The sequence below is a fragment of the Petromyzon marinus genome, chromosome 7 (assembly GCF_048934315.1).
Source record: "Petromyzon marinus isolate PM22_M1 ecotype Great Lakes invasive population chromosome 7, UKy_Petmar_22M1.pri1.0, whole genome shotgun sequence".
In the NCBI taxonomy this organism is placed as follows: Eukaryota; Metazoa; Chordata; class Hyperoartia; order Petromyzontiformes; family Petromyzontidae; genus Petromyzon; species Petromyzon marinus.
The window spans coordinates 6330974-6349422 of NC_133673.1; the positions used below are offsets into that span (position 1 = coordinate 6330974).

At 45.4% G+C, this 18449-nt stretch overlaps 1 protein-coding gene across 9 annotated transcripts in view; it reads left to right on the forward strand.

The window, feature by feature from the left end:
* The window catches only part of ARHGEF39 (Rho guanine nucleotide exchange factor 39), a 161329-nt gene that overhangs the window by 102262 nt on the left and 40618 nt on the right, over positions 1–18449 (forward strand). The window contains exons 11-12 of one of the 9 annotated variants that reach the window (XM_076065288.1): positions 1994–2065; positions 3120–3664. The exons of 7 other annotated variants lie outside the window; for them this stretch is intronic. In XM_076065288.1, the coding sequence (XP_075921403.1) occupies positions 1994–2065; positions 3120–3168 (121 nt within the window). In that variant the 3' untranslated portion in view covers positions 3169–3664. Of the gene's footprint in view, positions 1–1993; positions 2066–3119; positions 3665–18449 lie in introns of those variants that run through there. One more of the 9 variants, XM_076065289.1, reaches the window with a different exon arrangement.

The following is an 18449-nucleotide window of genomic DNA, read 5'->3' on the forward strand; positions in this document are numbered from 1 at the left end:
ATTATAGACTGATCATTTCTTTGTCAGTGGGCAAACGTACAAAATCAGCAGGGGATCAAATACTTTTTTCCCTCACTGTATGTAGGTTGGCCTTAAATGTGCTAAACCACGAAACAAATTGGCGTGTCAGGGCATGATTTTTTTTTTTATACCACACACGCGTAGTTCAGCGTCACTTCTTATCAACTGCTGTTTGCGTACCACTTTTGTTCCAGCTCCTTCCCGGCTGCGTTTGGCTGCAGGCGACGCAGTGGTAAATCTACAAGCCTGCTGATTTGTGTGAAATTAGCTTAATTAGTTTGTTAACAAAAAGCTGCAAAGACTATATTGATGGAGATTAGTTTCTGGTGATTGCTGAAGAAATATTTCCACCCTCCTCCCCCTTCGTACATTTGTATAAATGTTTTGCATTTATTTGTGCATGTGTAGTGAGTCCAACTGAGTCTCGGACGTTATCTTGGGAGCAACACTATTTATTCCGCATTAACACGTAACACAACACGATCTTCTACTCGGGTCTCGAATGCCCATCTAACCACGCTTCGGCAGAACTAAACACGGTTCGCTCTCCCGGTCCGGACCACGAGCTGGGTCCCGGACCGCGTGGCTAGAGGCTTCTGCTCCCCGACGTGGATCTTCTTCACCAGCACACGAAGAACCCCGGGCTCCTCACGGGGGCCCTCGTTATATCCCCCCGGGCTGGGGCTGGCTCCGCCCTTTGCCCCGCCCACCTTCCAGATCTCTCGAGCTCCTTCTCGAAGGTTCCCGAGACCTCCTTTGGACCACGTGACCGCCCCACGGCCCCCGTCCACCGGTGACCCCCCTCCAAAATCGTCCGGTCACGTGTCAGCAGGACAACCAGCGTATCATGCCCTAATGTAACCCTGGCTGGCTGACGCTCCCTCTCGCTCCCTCACCGGGAGCCCGCACCGCACACTGCTCGCTGTGCCTCCGCTCTAACCAGCTCTCACCCAAACCCCTCTAGGGCCGGTACTACATCCCGTAACCCGGCCTGCCCGTAATGACAACACGTTACCGGCCGTGGCTTCGCAAGCCCCGGCACCATACAGTGATAAGCACAGTCACTACACATGTTTATGTATTCACCTTGTGCACTTGCGAAATGAAGCCTGCAAGGGATCATTCATGAGGATCTGTCGACTTTCTTGAGAAATTACTATTGCCATAAAAAAAGTTCTGATAATGTGCGTCAGTGGTTGAGAGCCGCGTGGCTTTGATGGCGATCTCTTTGCTAATTTCATTGATAGTTCCCCTCCTAAAGGGTGGGGTCTTCGTTTCGTGGCAGTCTGGATAGAAACGTCTCCTCTGCAGCAGTGTCTCATAACAATGGGTATCAGTTCAATGCTTTCTCATATAGTCTCTATCTATTTTATGATCATACATATAATATATAATATACCAATTTTGTTGGCAAAGACACATTCACGTCTAACTTACTCAGGCAGTAGAGCATTAACATTGTGAAGGAAAAGCCCTGAAAAATTACACCGTAGCGCCACGTCCTGAGTTTTTCCATTAGGCTTCTCTTAACCCACTCATACATTATTCTGCGTCCATTCTTTGCATCCCAGCTATCTCATTTAATTCATTTTAGAAACGTTAACCCTCTGAGCTGGTATTGTCCGAATTAGAAATGTTAAACGGAATTGTACGTGACGGGTTTTTTCTTTGTCTGTTGGTGCAGTCCTTTGTGACCACAGCGAGATCACCAACGCACTGCATCTGCACCGTGGTTTAAGCGTCGGCAGTCTAAAACCGGATTATTAATCCCTTGAGCAGCCCCCCTGCCCACCTACGGTCATTCCGATGTTTGTTCAGGGTCTTTGTATTGCCATCTCTATCTTACCACTACGCGCTCATGCTGTGCACTTAGCGAACATTACATTTCTATAAAATGAGGACCTTTACACTTTACCACGGGTGGAAGCTGAGATTCGCAATGGGTCCATCTCAACACCCCTTGCACTGTCAGTGTCGATGTCTTGACAGTTAAAGAAGACAGAAGTCTGAACGTGGCACTTGAACTTGCACGAGGCATTTATGGGTAAAGTTACCACCCCTTTTCCTGTTTTGCCACGGCGCCCATCCATTCCACCTCTTCACAAAAGCATCACCTTGACGGCCAGCAAGTGGAATTTTGCTGAGCCGCTGACAGCGTGATGGAAGGGGGGGGGGGGGGTGTGCACTGGTTGAGTTAGCAGGAAAGAAGTCGGGCTGGACTTTGATGCATTGACAATAACTTGACGCAGCCCAGCGTGTCCCATCCGCCACACAACGGCTCGTTTGGAGCGGTTCCCATGGTACACTTTTAACTCCTTCCGCCTCGCTCTTCGCAAACCGGGACACGCGGCCTTCAAGTCGTGTCGCCGGAGCTTCTGAATTGTTTATTCCCGCCGAGTCTTAGGACATTCAACACAATTAGCGTTACGAGCTGTATTTGAAGTGATTGGAAAGTTACCGTTTTGAACGCCGTGCTCCTAAATAATTTTCCAGAAATGTCCGTAAGAATATGGATGTGGCGCAGCGGCTAATAGACGGCTGGAATGGAATGCACCTAATAGGGTTAACCCGTGCGCTGCTGATAAACTTAGCATTTGCGGTAAAGTCCGGCTCTCTGGAGACTCTCACGACCAATTATGACGACTGCGACAGGTTGCTAAAAGTCTTAAACGTGGATGTAAACGCATCCGACAGCTATGAATTGATTAGTGTTCGAAGTTGGGCTTTTTAAGCGGGAATGTGACAATGTCCGTTTGTACATTTTAATTGCATAATTGGGATGTTAAGCAAAGTGTAGGCATTTCAAATGCGGTACAGTTTTTTTTTTAAAATAAATTTATTAACTTTCAAGGCATGCCGATTCAAATTATGGAGCATGTAATTTCAGTTATGGAATAGCCGGCAGAAAAGATGAAACCTCATGACTACATTTGGACCAAACTGGTAAATCTGAACAGGCAAAGTGCACATAACCATTCGGCAAGGAAATTATATTGGGCGCTTACTTAGTGGCAGTGCTACCAGAATAAATAAGGTTGTATTCTAAACGTTAAGAATATACAATTTGAATAGAACGGCATTTTTTCTTTGTTTTTCAGGAATCTGTCATGTGTTGGACGTTTATCATGCAGGTCTGTCACGTATTAAAGTTCATGTGCCAATAAGGAAGGCTTCCCGTCGCTGTTTCTCCCGTCATTTATACACAAACACAGCCGTGATTTCTAAAGCTGCAGCCAGGCCATCGCCACCCTCTCCGACAGGCAGGCGGGGTTAGTTGCGGGACACTGCACACTCAAACATTTCAAAATATACACGCGCACATACACACACATACACAAACCTCTCCATACACAAAGACCCTTCCATATAGCCTTGAAGAGAATGTTGGGTCAAGTGGTGTTAGCGAGCACCTATGAAGGCCGGCGCCGCACACGAGGGAATGGGTCGCCAGCACCACACCCCTTTGTCTCCCTGTTACTGATGTTTACACACTGAACCAGGCACTCATTGAAAGGGGAGTTGACCTCAGGGAGACCCAGAAACGGTTCACATATCCTCCGCAGTTATTGGTTTTGAGCAGGAGTCGTAGCACAGTGTGCTAACCATTACAACACCGCTCCACAAAGACAAAGATCCACCGTATAGCCTTAGCGTAAAGTAGGAGCAAGTGCTGTTAGCGTGCACCTAATGAAGGCTGACATGGCACACGAGGTGGTGGGTGCCCAGCACCACACCCAGCCGCCTTTGTCTCTCTTGTGGCGATGTTTATACACCGAACCAGGTACTCATTTGAGGCTGAGTCGACCTAGGCGAGGCCCAGGGCCGGTCCAGATAATCGTCACTGATGTTGGCCATGAGCGAGAATCGAACTCGGGCCGCCAGATTCATATCGCAGCGCACTAAACACTAACATTGCGCTCCCCACACACACGGCGATGTTGCCTTGTGTGATCCAAATTGAATAAGTTGCAGGTTAATTATTTTTTCTCCCAATATTGGTACGTTTTGGTCAATACTAATTACAGTATTGTATGAATATATATTTTTAGCTTTGGGAGGAAACCAGAGGACCCAGAGGAAATCCATTCGGATCATACAAACCCGACGCAGAAAGACACCCAAGTTAGAATGAAACCCAGGACTTTCTTGCTGCGGTGAACGAGCATTACCACTGCGCCACACTGGCACACATCTCTCACTGCTCTCAGCCACCCTGCACCAAATTAATTGCATTGTATTTAGGGCACTTCGGTATACAATGAGCACACGTTATTTAGGCTGAGTCAATCTAGGGGAGGAGACCCAGATCGTGTTGCGTGACTGATTGTGCACACGTGCAAAAATCCCAGCTAGCTGTGACGTGCGAACGTGTACAAAAATAACGATTCCCCGACTAGGCCTTAACTGACTGTTGGGGAAAGTGCTGTTAATGAGCAGCAATTATGAAGGCTGACACGGGACCCAAGTCAGTGGGTGTCCAACGCCATGGCCCGGCTACTTTTGTGCCCTCAGCGTTGATGTGTACACGCTGTTTATACACTGCACCAGGTACTCTCTCACACAACGATCAAAACTCAGAAGGATCAATACCCACACACACACACTTAACATTCCCAAGTATGAAATAACATTTTGAGCCAACATTTATAGATGCTCCCTTAAGCAAAATTACGTAAAGAAGTTTAATTCTGACAAAGGAGAATGACACCTTATTGCCAGAGAAGTGACTTCAAATATTAATGGAAATAATAAAGAATTAAAGCTTTCGTGACTGCATAAATTACTCATTGTTTTTTTCGGTAAAGTCACGTATGTAGGAATACCATATTTTTTCTTAGGTTTGTTGAATTCTCGTCTCTCATCTTCTTGTTATATTTACCTCCGTGATTTGTTTTTTACACCTGATGAAGATCGCTTGTGTTGCGGTCGAAACGTCGCGATTGATTTGTTTTAATATAATTTTATGGTATTCCTACATACGTGACTTTACCGAAAAAACCAATGAGTAATTAATGGAAATAGTCACAAAGTGCACCGCTGCAATGAACAGCGATGACGGGATGTTTTAGGTCATGTTGTTTGTTTGCCCTGCGGCTCGAGAATACTTTACTCGGTAGCCTTAGGCGTCTTTTAATAATCAGAATTAGCATTCAAGTGGCATGCAGATTAATATTGCCGATACTGTGAGCGGTCGTTTACGCAAAGTTTTTCTTGAAGCACTCTGGATCTTCACAAATTAGACGAGACCATCGTGGAAGCTGCATCTGCTCGCGATTGCGCGATGCCGGGAACGCTGGCAGGGGGAGATGAAATGCTGATGCTCGTTTGATCCGCGATATTTCCGCGTACAGTTGCCCAACAAACCATGCCGACATACGCCTGTTCATAAACCCGTGCTCTGGTGGATGGGGGGGGGGTGGTGAAGCTTCTTGTACTGCCATGCCACTCGCTAGCGACTTCATCAGATATCTCCGTGTTTACGCACACACGGTGTACGGCTTCCGCATCAGAGCGCCAAAATACAGGATGTGGAAAGGTGTGTACGTCCCTCAGCGAAACGTGCGGAAGATTGCGCTTGCGCAATGGATATGTTTTACTTGGCGTCCACTTGCGCACTGTCGAATTCACACGTTGCCCTCGGGAAAATTGCTCGGCTAATCCCGGCAGAACTCAACGGAACCATTTGGGGTTTGGTTTTTTTTTTGCGCTTTCAGGTTCATCGTTTGTGTATGTTTTAATAGTTACGCGAATGAAAATAGACAGTGGATTAACGGTCTCACTGCTTCAGCAAGTCAAAATAATATAATAGAAACGGCCATCGACCTATTCACTGAGATGCGGATCAAAAAATCATAATGTATCTGCTTCTTTTAGTGATTGCAAATTATTCATTTTCCTACCTCGTCGACCCTTTATATAAAATTCACATTATTGTGTCAGTCCATTACTGGCTTTAGGCTTCAACCATGGTTCGACCATGCTTCACTCTGCTGCATGCTGGTTGGTCAGTGGTGGTTCGTAAAGTCGGACCCATGACCACTTTAGCCATAAATTGAACCTAAAGAGCCAGATTCTTAGCGCAGTGCGCCAACCACTGCACCACTGATCTCCACACATTGGGTTCTGTTACTGTCATGAGAAATTGTAATTTCACACGCTATTGTTCTCTGCAGCTAATTGAGATATTTTTTTCCCCATTCATCATTTAAAAAATAATCTTTCATATATATACTGTCATTTATGCATATTATTTTAAAACCATATTGTTTACTTTAGCCTTTAATTGAATTATCCTTGGTTTGGGTGTGTGCTATATGTCTTGCGAAGTGCCATTTTCTTTCTTTACTTTATTACTTTTCGCTGTTGTACAGCATGTGAGATACAAATTTGCAAGAACTATGATATATAAAACATTATTTTTATTCTCCATCCAGGATCAATTAAATTCGGATCATTGTCAGAATTAAACATTGGTCTATGTTCTATGGGCCTTTCGGTAAAGCCACGTAGATAGAAAAATAATAAAAATTACGTGGCTTTACGTAGATAGAAAAATAATAAAAATTATTATTTTTCTACCTACGCGGCTTTACCGAAAGACCCATAGAATATGTATTCCTGCAGTCACGAAAGCTTTAAGTCAACATTGGTCTACTTATGGGGATACTGAATCCTGCCATCAAAATGTGGAATGATCCATCTCTGCGCAAAGAACTGCTAATGGCAATCGGCACAGCTCCACAGCTTACCCATTGAGACGCGTTTACTCTGTATCCCCATGCTCGCATGATCCATAATCATGAACTGTCATGGAGGCAGAAGACGGGAACACACGACTGCACCACACACACACGCGCGGCCCGCTCTCTCTATTACTTCTCTCATGTATTTTTCTGTCGCTCGCCGTCATTAATTCTCGCTTTGGCCGGGCCACGCGCCTGAGCCCTGACGCGGCACGTGGCGGCGAGGTCTTTATTAATGTGTCAGTGATATTCAAAAACTCAGGGGGGTGTGGCGGCGGGACTTCACCAACTATTAAGCACAAACCCCCCCCCGGCGCATGTGATGAATGGCAATCAGTTAATGGAGCGTCGGGGAATGTGACTGAGGCTGCATCGTAAACATTAATCAGCGGAAGTGTGTCTTGCTCGTTGTCCGCGCAGCGCTCCGACCGGGCCCCTGCGCCCTGGTATCTATCTAATTGGCCCCTTCCCCTGTAACCTTGCCTGCCCTGGCCATCCCCACAACTACGCCTCGCTTAATGTATTTTTCTACGAGATGTAAGGCAACCCTGAGCTTCGTCAAAGTGTCTCCCTGCGCAAATGAGCATGACGCGGCGCTCAGCTCTGCTGAAGGCCCCCTTGGGCCACACCTGAAAATTCCACATTCCCATCGCGGGGGCCCAGTTTCCTCGTAGGAACATCGCCGTTGACTTCCCTTCAAGTGATATTTGTTTTCCCTGTCCTGGAGGGATGATGGTCTAAGTCAACGGAGAGGATTTGAACACCCCGTTTTCCCACGTATAAAATATACATTGCTACACTCACAACTCGGTTATCAAAATGTCAGGTGAACAACGCAACACTCAGTACTCAACATGGTACATGTACTTCACTTTGATTTCGTTCCATAGGATAACCAGTATTAATCTTAATATGCAATGTATGAGTATTTTAAATAATACATGCTCAGCATGTTGTGTACATTTTGTTCAAAGATTGTGCGTATTTTATTTTATCATTTTCTTAGTTTACCTGGGCTGCGTCACAGAGTTTGAATGTTGGTTTGTTTGGTTTTTGTTTCGTCCTACTTGTGGATGTTCTGAAAATTGCTTTGTATTTCTCTCTGTGTGGGGGAGAAACCCAAGAGAATGGAGAAACCCCATGCAAATGTATTATTATTATTACGACTATGCTTATTTACCCAGAAAAGCCTCCACTGGCTCTCATGTCTCCCAGGTTTTCGCAGTCGTAGGCAATTATTGCAATGCATATTCTATTGCAGTTGCGTAATTTGCAGGTAGTTTTGTTTATATTTGGACCTTGGCACCAGCACACTTCGGGGGATCTTTAATGTCCACTGTGGTACAGACGGCGCGTTGTGTTATCAAGGTTTATTATACACGCAGGAATAATCAGGGCGGCCGCTGGATTCGAACCGCAAACCTGCTGCAACAAGCGATTAATGCGCTGCCTCAAGGATGTATCACCTAACGATTTAAGTCGCCATTTGTTGGAACAACACACACTCAAGCCATTACAAATATATCAAAAAATAAAAACTAAACTTTTATTTTTACCAGGTGAGGCCCACTGAGCTATATAGATATTTTTTCAGAAGCGACCTGGCCACAAATGATAGCCAATCAAAGTGGCTTATGATGTGCAAATTATAGGAGCCAAAAACTCTAAACGCATGTTTCTAAATGTGGAGGGGAAAAACCGGAGCACCCGGAGAAAATTCCACGTGACCACGGGGAGAACACGCAAACTCCAAATATACAGGTGTCGGGGTTTGGATCAAACCCACGACCTCCTGCATACCAGGGAAGGTAGTTGACATCTCGCCACCATGGCGCCCATAACAATAACCTGCTTACCGTGCTGTCTGATACAGGGACAGCTGTCGCTTCTGTTGGTTGCTGTCGCAACACAGTACACTATATTCTTGGTTCTTTCGGTAGAGTCACGTGGAAGGGAAACAATAAAATAATTATTGTTTCCCTTCTACGTGACTCTACCGAAAGAACCAAGAATATGAATCCCTGCAGTCACGAAAGCTTTAAATCAAAACAGTACACTGTCTTCAGTGCAATCCACAAATCCCACCTCCTCGGTCACTGCAGTGCAGGTGTCCTGGGTAGTTGCCCAGATCCGAAATGAACGATTTCGGCAGTACCAGCATAGAACTCTCACACTGTTAGCTGCCTGAGCCACCTCTGGGGTCTACGTGAAAAAAAAAAAATAGGTTCCAGCATTAACCTGAAAATAAATAATTAAGAATTGCCTCTACATTAAACTAATGTTGACGACTAATGCAACTAATTGTGTCATCGACTGCATCTCTCGTAGTTAATTGCACAATACATCTGTTACTTAGACTGGTATGTGCTGTTTAAATTGAGTATTTAGTACTGGTTTTTGCTCCATTTGTACGGTTATTATGATGCACAGGACTTGGCCAATGCTGTCAGCTGTTGTAAGAGATGCTGTAATGAGATGAAAGTTCTATATCAGATGTGTTTCTCTGCTAGTGTGGCAATGCTGCTGGTGTTTTTCAACTATTTTTAAATTGTAAAAGTGTCCAGCTAAAGCATTTGCTCTAAAATTTTAAGTTAGAAATGTCATATTTCGGTTTGGAGTTGACTCAGCCAATTGTGCGCACCCGCTGTCAATGAAACAAGTTTCAGTTTCATTTGTTTGGTATAGCCCCGTGAGCCATTCGGCTCTTGAATCGGGTGCAACCGCAACAAACAAAAACATGAACAAGAAAACATCTTAAAGTGGCTACGCGCAAACAGAAAAAATCCAGGAAAAAACAGCAAAAGTCTTCGCTTTGTAGGAAATCAGCACTGCCTGTCTTATGAGGAATCTTTCTCCTGTCATGTGAATGTGGAATTTTCACCATTGGCTCATTGCCACCGGTGGACATGCGTGCCGGCCCATTGCTTGTTTCCGCAGGGAGACGCATTGACTTGACATTCACCGTAAGCTTATTTCAAACTTCATCAATTCCTAGTCGCGTAATTTTAGCAAAATTCAACTCTCAAGTGAAGATCCTGAGCCTCTGATGTGGACGTGTTTTATTGTTATGGTTAGCACTGCACAAGAATACATAAACCCCGATACTCGTGGGTAGCCTTTGACTGTGCTGACATTAATCAGACCACGCAATTGTGTGTCTGCTTCTGCCCGTTTTGTCAGATCTTGTTTTTGTAGCATGGTACAACAATAACAAATGGCAACGTCTCAATTCATGCAGATAAGCCTCGCGGAGTCTCGGCGTTTGGAGAAAAGTCTTGTATCAGATGCTCAACGCCTCTCATCATTTTAATTATAGTTACGTAACAGAATCGACGTACTTTATCTTGCTCGACTTATTGTGGCCTGGAGTGGCGCCCTGCTTCTCTGAATCCTGGCGACCTGAGTTTAATTCCTAGCCACGGCTAGTATCAACAGTGAGGAATATCTGGGTCTCACACCCCCGCCCCCCACCCCCATTTCCCTTCACAATCAGCACTAACCAAAATGGAGAAGTATGGTCAAACGGTCCTCATGATTAAGATGGCAACGGAGTTTTTTTTTTCTATTACAAATAGTTAATCCTGAAAATTGCTTGATGAAAAGGGTGCCTATCATTGAGAGGCTTTCATCCAGCAGTGTATTGACAATGTCTGTGGATTGTAAACGATCTCCATGCTACATTTCAGGATGGCGATGGAAAAAAAATCCCCCATTGCCTTATGACCATGAATGCCTCCGTTAAATTGACCCGGCCTTGTTGCTCCGTTTGACGTTACGCGGCGCACGTGAATGTATGCTTTTGGAGCAGAGTGTAAAGTTCTAGTTGTGAATCTTCCTTGCACCTGTGTAGCGACAATGCACGAAGGAGCTCCGCTATTTCCTCTGCCGTTCGGTGAGACGATTCTTCCTTCTTCCCTGTGGATTAATAACAGCAGAATAAAGATGTGGTTCTCCATTTGTTATCCACTCAGTTGTTTGTTCAGTAAGCAGAGTGGATCTCGTCCATTCCCACTTTAAAGCAGTGAAGACAACAGCAGCGGAGTTGTTTACAATGTGGTCGATGGTTTGGGATTCATGGCCGCGCTCGTAGGCTGCCGAATCTTTGATGCGCTATTTATGCATCGGGTGGCCGTGTCGGCCATGCCCGGTCCCGATTCGGTTGATGGTCAACCATTGGTTCGATGGTAAGGTCCTGTACGAAATGTATTTTTTTTTTTTTACATCGGCCGCAGTCCAGACTTGCTTCCATCTCTCGCCTTCATTTGTATTTGTGTGCCGTGGAGTGAGGCTGCTGTGATCCAGAAGGGGTGCCATGATAGGCGGCGCTTGGTGTATGTCCCGATGTATCGAAAGGTGCGGGTCGACGATCATTCTTTGGTACTCCCCGACGGCTGCTGTTTCCCGACGGATTTGCGGCGGAGCAATCTGGGTGAGCACTGTGAAGCCACTGGGTCGGCGTCGACATCAGCATACCTGAGATGGCAAGCATTGCGATGTTCAGTTGCGAGCCGATAACTCGAGTGTCAGCGCTGCATTCTCACACAGGTGAGAAATTCTCTCCCGTCGTATACACGGGGGCGAGCATGGCAGTCCGTACCGTTCGCGCATCATAGCCCCAGCTGCTTCCCGCCAGTTTACAATGTTCGTTCGGGTTTTTTATCTTGTTGCTCAAGTGCTCAACGTGTTGCCTGAAAGTGAGACTTCGATCGAGCAGCACTCCAAGGTGTTTCGGCAGTGGGTCTGTGGGTGATGGTTTTACCACGAACCTCAATCTTCAGCGTACTTTTTGCCTCTGCGTTGTATAGATGGCGTGCTGAGGATACTGTCTCGGTTGGGGTTTGGCTTAAGTCACCAGGAGTAGTAATAATCTTCCAATTTCTTTAGGTTGGTGGTCAAGATGTCTTGAGCTGCTCTGAGTGACGTCGCTTGGCTGGCCATTGAAGCGCTGTCATCCCGACAGTTCTGTTCCTTCACCTGAAGAAGGCTACTTGTGTTGTGGCCGAAACGTCGTGAGAATTTTATTGTCTTATTTTGTTTTATTGTTTTATTCTCATTCTATGTGACTTTACCAAAAGAACCAAGAAGATGAATCCTTGCAGTCACGAAAGCTTTAAATCGGAATCGTCTAAGTAATTGAACATTGCGGCTTAATGTGGACAGCATGTCACTGGTGTAAAAATTCAACAGGGCTGATGCTAATACCGACTCCGGCGGGAGGCCATTTTGTCGCGTTCATGGGCGGCTGACCTGATTTCTGAGATGGACATGAAATTGTTGGTCGCTACGCATACTGGCGATGGAGCAAACCATTTCTTTCACATTTGATGGTGTCGGCAAGTTTAAAGAGGAGTCCTCGGCAGCAGGCCATGTCGTATGCAGAGGACAAGTCTACGAAAGCAGTTGCTGTTTTCTGTTAATGCTGAAAGCTGGCTCCGATGTGTAGTGTCAAGACGAAGAACTGGTCACAACAGCTTAGTTGTGGCCAAAGACCTGCTTGCTTGGGTGGTATGGTGGCTTCCAAGGGCGAAGAGAATCGGGGTAGCAGTACTCACTGAAGTAGCTTGTAGGCTCTACAAAGAAGAGAGTTTGACCTGTAGCTGTGCGGGTCATCAGCAGGTTTTCCTGGCTTTAGAAAAATAACTTTTGCTTTTCTTCAAAGTCTTGGTAGCCTGCTGGTGGCAATAATTTTTGGAAAAAAATCCTTTTCTGCCAAGGTGACTTAGGAATTTTGGGTAAATCCTATCTGCGATTATTACCCCCAGTGCAGCGTCTATTTCTTATGGAAGTACAGCTGCAGACAAAGGAGAGTGTTTTTTGTCACGGTGGAAAGTGTATCTTTTGCGACCTTTTGTATTGTTGCGTTCGTGTTTCCGACTTCCGGTTGTTTTTGCGTTGCCGAGAAGCTGCGCCGCCATCCCATGAGCAGTCGCCTCAGGAGTCCGGTGTTCTGAGGGTGCCGCTCCACCAAGCTTCTGCAGTAACCCCCATGCCCTGCGGCTGAAGTGCGTGCAGTCAAAAGACTCCATCAACGTTGCTCGTCTGGCAGAGTATGGCGACTTCAGAAGGGCTCTGGGTCCCCAGCGATTTGATGTTCTTGGAGAAAGTTTTCGCTTTCCACAGTCCAGCTGGGGTTGTAGGACCTCCGATAGCTCTGCAGAATCGCATTCCTGGTGGCTTTCTTCATAAGCATGATGAACTGTTCAAGCTTTTCAGGGTTCGTGGAGATGTGGTGGATATTCTTTTCCAAAGAGGCTGTAAAACCAGGACAATTTGCCTGTCCAAAGTTCCAGCGGGGTCATGGCGTGCTGGATATTACTGGGATTTTGTGGCCAACATGGATGACCACAGACTTGTTGCTGGCTGTGCGGGAAGCGAGGCAGGAATTTGTGCATGGTGGGCAAAGGCTGAGTCATTCTTATGTGTAGGTACAAAGCACAGGTCTGGGTTGTATTCATTCCACCTTGCAGAGTGGAATGTACCTTGTTGCTTGGGGTCAAAAATGAGCGAGAGCTCTTTGTGCAAATGCCCAATGAAGGATTTGTTCGCCTTCCAGGTCGTTAACAAGGTAGCCCCACGTCGTGTGGTGGCTATTGAAGTGGCCTATGTAGGGCGTGGGATGTTGTACTGCTGGCAATGGTGGTAGGTGCCAGGTTGTTGTTGGTGGTTTGTAGACATTCTATATGATGAGACCAGCGATTCTTTTACCAATTGTGAAGTCGTCTGTCCGAATGACTTCCGTTGCGTTTTTCATGTGATGAGCGACGTAAGTAGCCAGACTATTTAGTGTGGCCCTTGGAAGTAGCAAGGATGTACCCTGGAATGTTCAATCGTAGACAGCTGCTTTCCTCCACATGTGTCTTTTGGATAGTAAGGATGGCGATGTTTTCTTGCTGAAGGATCTTTGCGAGGACATCTGTGATTTTTTTTTTATTTTTAACCCGCTTGGGTGGCAGCGCAAGTGTAAATTCGCTTTGTTATTTTAATTTTATGATGTATTGCCGCATGTGCATGATGTGGCTGAGATTGTAGCGGCTGAAATTGTAGCGCAGGGGAAAATTGCCATTCTTGAAGCTAAAAGAAACGGAATTATTATTACTTTCTTTCTGAAATTTTAACCATTTTTGAAAGTAGCATTCAAGACCTTGGTTATTTTGTAATGCTCGGGTAGGAAATCCTTTTCAGTCCAGAGATCATGTGCTACGACAATTCACAAACAATCGGGGACCCCTTATCTTTGTTTCAAGGGAAAAGCAAGAGCGCCATCTCAATCCTATTCTTGATACAAAAAAAACATTGTAAATTGTTAATATTTGTGTAAAGCATCCTCAATTATGAGCTATGCTCATTTTGTGAACCAACAACTACTGATGTGCTGCTTAGTAGCAATTCAAATGTGCCCATTAAAATTCATGCCAGTGTACGTGGTTTTCTTGCCATTCCAAAAATGTCCACAGGAGAACTCTATTTTCTCGGTGATATGGGGGACCAATATCGCGGATCCTATAATCCGCAGGGTTATCCGTAATTTTACTCCCCTTAAATACATGGGCAAATCAAATTGCTGGTAACCCTGCAGAAAATATTGAGTATTAGGAAGCTGTTTTGCTCTGCCTTATGGGTAAAATTGTGGATAACCACGCATAGCAAAAAGTAATAGGTTCGCGGATAACAGGACATTTCATGGACCCTGCAGCTGCCGCAGGTAATTGGGCCGCGGGTTATAGGGCTGCAGATAAGAGGAGTTCTCCCATACATCCTCATTGCACCACCTAAATCACAGTTACGTTCCATCTGATTAGAATTAAATATTAGCGGATTACCACAAAAGCAACGTCAGTGCTGCTGTATGCAGGGCATTACAGCGAGCGATGCCCACGTGGCAGGCATGGTGATGGTGGTTGGTGGATCACACAGACATCAATGTGCGTTTGAAGCTCCCAACCCACAGCGCAACGAGATAGCCAGTAGAAGGCAGTGGAGCAAGTAGTTTGCTGATCTGCCTGTGAATATTTTTTTTTCTATCGTACCACTGCATGCGTGGGCTTTCCCTGACTTGATGTCACGTGTAAAAACACGAATATCCCAAGCAGGATCTCTTTGAAAATGATCCTTGAGACTCAGCGATTTCATCCTGGGTAAATTAGGAATATTTATTAGAATCGATTCACATCATAGCAAAATAAAGGTAATTGAGATGAAACTGTTCAGATGAGAATATCGGACCCATTACTGTGCATGGCTCTTTGGATGAAAGCCTATCCATTGATAATCTAAATCGGCTAATTGGCAATCCATTATTCTCTCAAGTGTGTTTTATTTTAACAGCTTGATAGTGCTTGGGTGCAGCTTAACGCCCTGCAATTTTGCTTATGCGCATTAATTTCACGCGGTATTTATAATTTAAAATAATTAATACAATCAAGTTGACGTGATAGTTGTATGGCTCGTCTGCTTAGAGACAGTACTCGGAATTTTCTTCACAGGGCTTTTACGAAGTAATTTACCTCATTTATACTTTTGTTCTTTAAAAAAAGAGTCATTCTTTTAAATGCGACAGTGGGTTATAAATGTTAGTGTGTCAAACTAAACTTTCAAAATAATTAGCGAGCATAATTTAAAAGCAAGGAATTGTAAATGCACGTGGAATGTTTTGTTCTATTTAACTTTTCTATATAAGCATGTCTTGTCACTGAAAATTATTGGTGTTTTTGAATGGATTGGAATTTTATGTTTTAACTTTAAACGTTGTCATTAGAGGTTTGGCGTTGGCACATTGAGTAAATACTTTTAGCACACATTAAGAGAGGGGTAGAACAAACATGACTTGTCATGCGGATGACCGGATATTTCGAAATTATCTAAAATTATATTTAAGATGAAGCCGTAACAAGCTGTCACTGTAATTACATTTCTACTGTTGAAAGGAAACAAGTTTTTTGTCGTTTATTTTCATAATTTGTTTATATCCTGTCTCCGTGAAAATCTACATCTAGACAAACCGCACGATTGTTAGTTGTACACAATACTCATTTGACCAACTTACTGCATTTAAAACCACGCAATAATGTTTAGAACTCTTCGTATTCATCTCCAAAATATTGCATGAAACATTCAATCTTCTACGCGTACATCTTAACGCACTATGTGTGTACATTTAATACGTGCATTGTATATCGACCGTATTTGGTTGGACGACGCTGTGGTTAGAACGCTCATAATGTTGCCAGTTAAAATCTTGGTCCATGGTTGACTTGGCCTATAATTTCTCCCGGGCCAGTAAAAGAAAACCACTTTGTGTGAGGAAAACGGTGACATTAGAACGTGTATTTTCCACCACTTGCTCGGAGGCCACTGGTGAAGATGACTACCTTCCGATTGTACGCTTCAGCAAGGAGGCACTTGGATTTGGCCTTACAGGAAGGCAACAACTGTTGCCTTATTCTTGGTTCTTTCGGTAAAGTCACGTAGAAGGGAAATAATAAAAATAAAACAATATAATTCTCACGACGTTTCGATTGCAACACAAGCAATCATCATCAGGTGTGAAAACCACAGCGAGAAAATTTGAAAAAAGTGGCGTTTTTTTCTTAACGTTAGCACCACGGACAGCAACTGGCGGTTGTTCAGACGGACGAGTCCATCTATGCTCGGAACAGAGGAGGGGGGAGAGAAAGAGAATGGAATGCGGTCTGAAAGCCACCGTAAGCGTGAACACAATCAATTAAGACCCGAAATGGTTTATCAAATCCTTCCAATGATTGCTAAGCCAGAATCCATCTTCTCGGTTGAAATTGTCTCTGTGTTTGTATATGTGGATAGCCTCATGAACGGATCTCTAAAGGTAGCCAGATGGCTTGCAGAGAACCTCTGTCTTGGAGAAGTCAATGTCATGTGAGCCCACTGAATTATAACAGTGGTCTGCCACGGCCGAGGTGTTGGTCCTACCGTGTTTTAGGTCTGCTTTGTGTTCACGGATGCGGTCCGAGACATGTCGTCTGGTTTCTCCAATGTAACTGCTACCACAGAGGCAACTTAGTTTGTAGACGCCAGGGTACTGTATGTCTGGAATCACATCTATTGTCTTATGGAGATACCTTGCCCCTGCCTTGGGAATGTGTAACTTCTACCACTGGCTCCGGGCCATCGCTGGAGATCAACACTTGATATTTAAGCACGGACTCGTTGCCTTGGATTTTTTTTAGGCTATCTAGCTGCCTTTTATATTAAAGTTCCATTTAAAAGGTGAAGGTGCAGCCCAGCAATTAGGGCCTTCACAATAGGCAGCTCTAGAGAGCCCCCTCTGGATTTAATTTGTTGTCCTGTTCTTCCACGCTCTCCTCACACCTCGGAAGAGGTGGGAGGACCTACACTTTACCCCACCACACACGACCTCCTGATCGACTTGGATGTGTACCCGTTTATATTTCTGGGCAGACAAAGGCACGATGGTGGTGGGGGGGGGGCAAATTTAAGAAACTGGCACGACTGTTTCAACCACTGTGCCGGAATTGCTAACCATTCCACCACGGACGGCAGGCATCCCTTACGTACAAGTATACACGCAGGTACCAAGATGCGCACGGGCCGCGTACATCATTTCACGTTGTTATACGGCTTCCTTAAAACGTCGACGAGGGGCAATGGCTCTTCCGCTCGTCGACCCTGCATCCGCCCAACGTGAGCGGCATCCCTGAGCGCGTGGGGGGGGGGGCGCCGCACTTGTGGAATGTGCCGGCGGAGTATTTACGGCGCCTCCGCCGTGTGCACAGGGAGAAGTTGCGTCCGCGTCCGCAGACGCTGACCTTGCTTGGGATCCCCGCGAAAAGGTCGCCAAGGGCCGATTGATCAGGCTGAGCGGCGGGCCCCTCTTGACAGCCTCCCCGCCTCTAATTGTATCCCCAAAGGCCGCGCCGCGGCTGAGGGCCCGTAATGCAGGCTGGCCGCGGCTAACGGCTCGTTAAGGGCCTACCGGCCTCGTAAAGCTTCGCGTAATTAGTTTGTTATCCGCCGGCTGTCGCGGTCTCTCACATTGCGCGAAGGGCGCTGTTTTTTTTTTTGTCCGCACGTGAGATTGATGGGGCTGGGAAGCCAGCGCAGGGGCCTCTTGGGTTGAAGTGTTGTCATTTGTGGAGGGGAACACACAACAAAATGTGCCCTTTTTTTTCCTTCGGCACTAGTCATTACTTCTGGGAGGGCCTGTCTCGTTATCTTTTGTTATCAACGCTTTTCCCAGCATTGATTTCTCACCTCCATTAGTCCTCCTCGATGTATTTGGTGCATGTTTGTTTGCCGGATAACTTGTCCTTGTTAGACTTTTCCTGTAGACATAGAAGCCCTCACTAATCTGACTGGGCGCCTCAAATAAATTCTCCTCAGCACACTTCCCGCGAAGGTCACTGTCAAGGAAAGCTGCGTCCTCGATGTGTTTGCCCAGTTTAATGGTTTGTAAAGCCGGCGCAGCAAGTTGTCTTGGTTAGAGAAGCTCCTTTGGTTTTAAAGGCATCACTCTTCTTCATCTATTCCAAATACACGCGTATTGATTTTCTCAATGCTTCTGATCTACAGAGCTCATGTGCAGGACTCTCTTGCCTCGCGTTAAGTGTTCTCGAACATAATTGCATTTTTCGTTTTTACCTGAATGTAGGCATTTTTGTGATAGCAACCACACTTTTTTTTTAATAATGA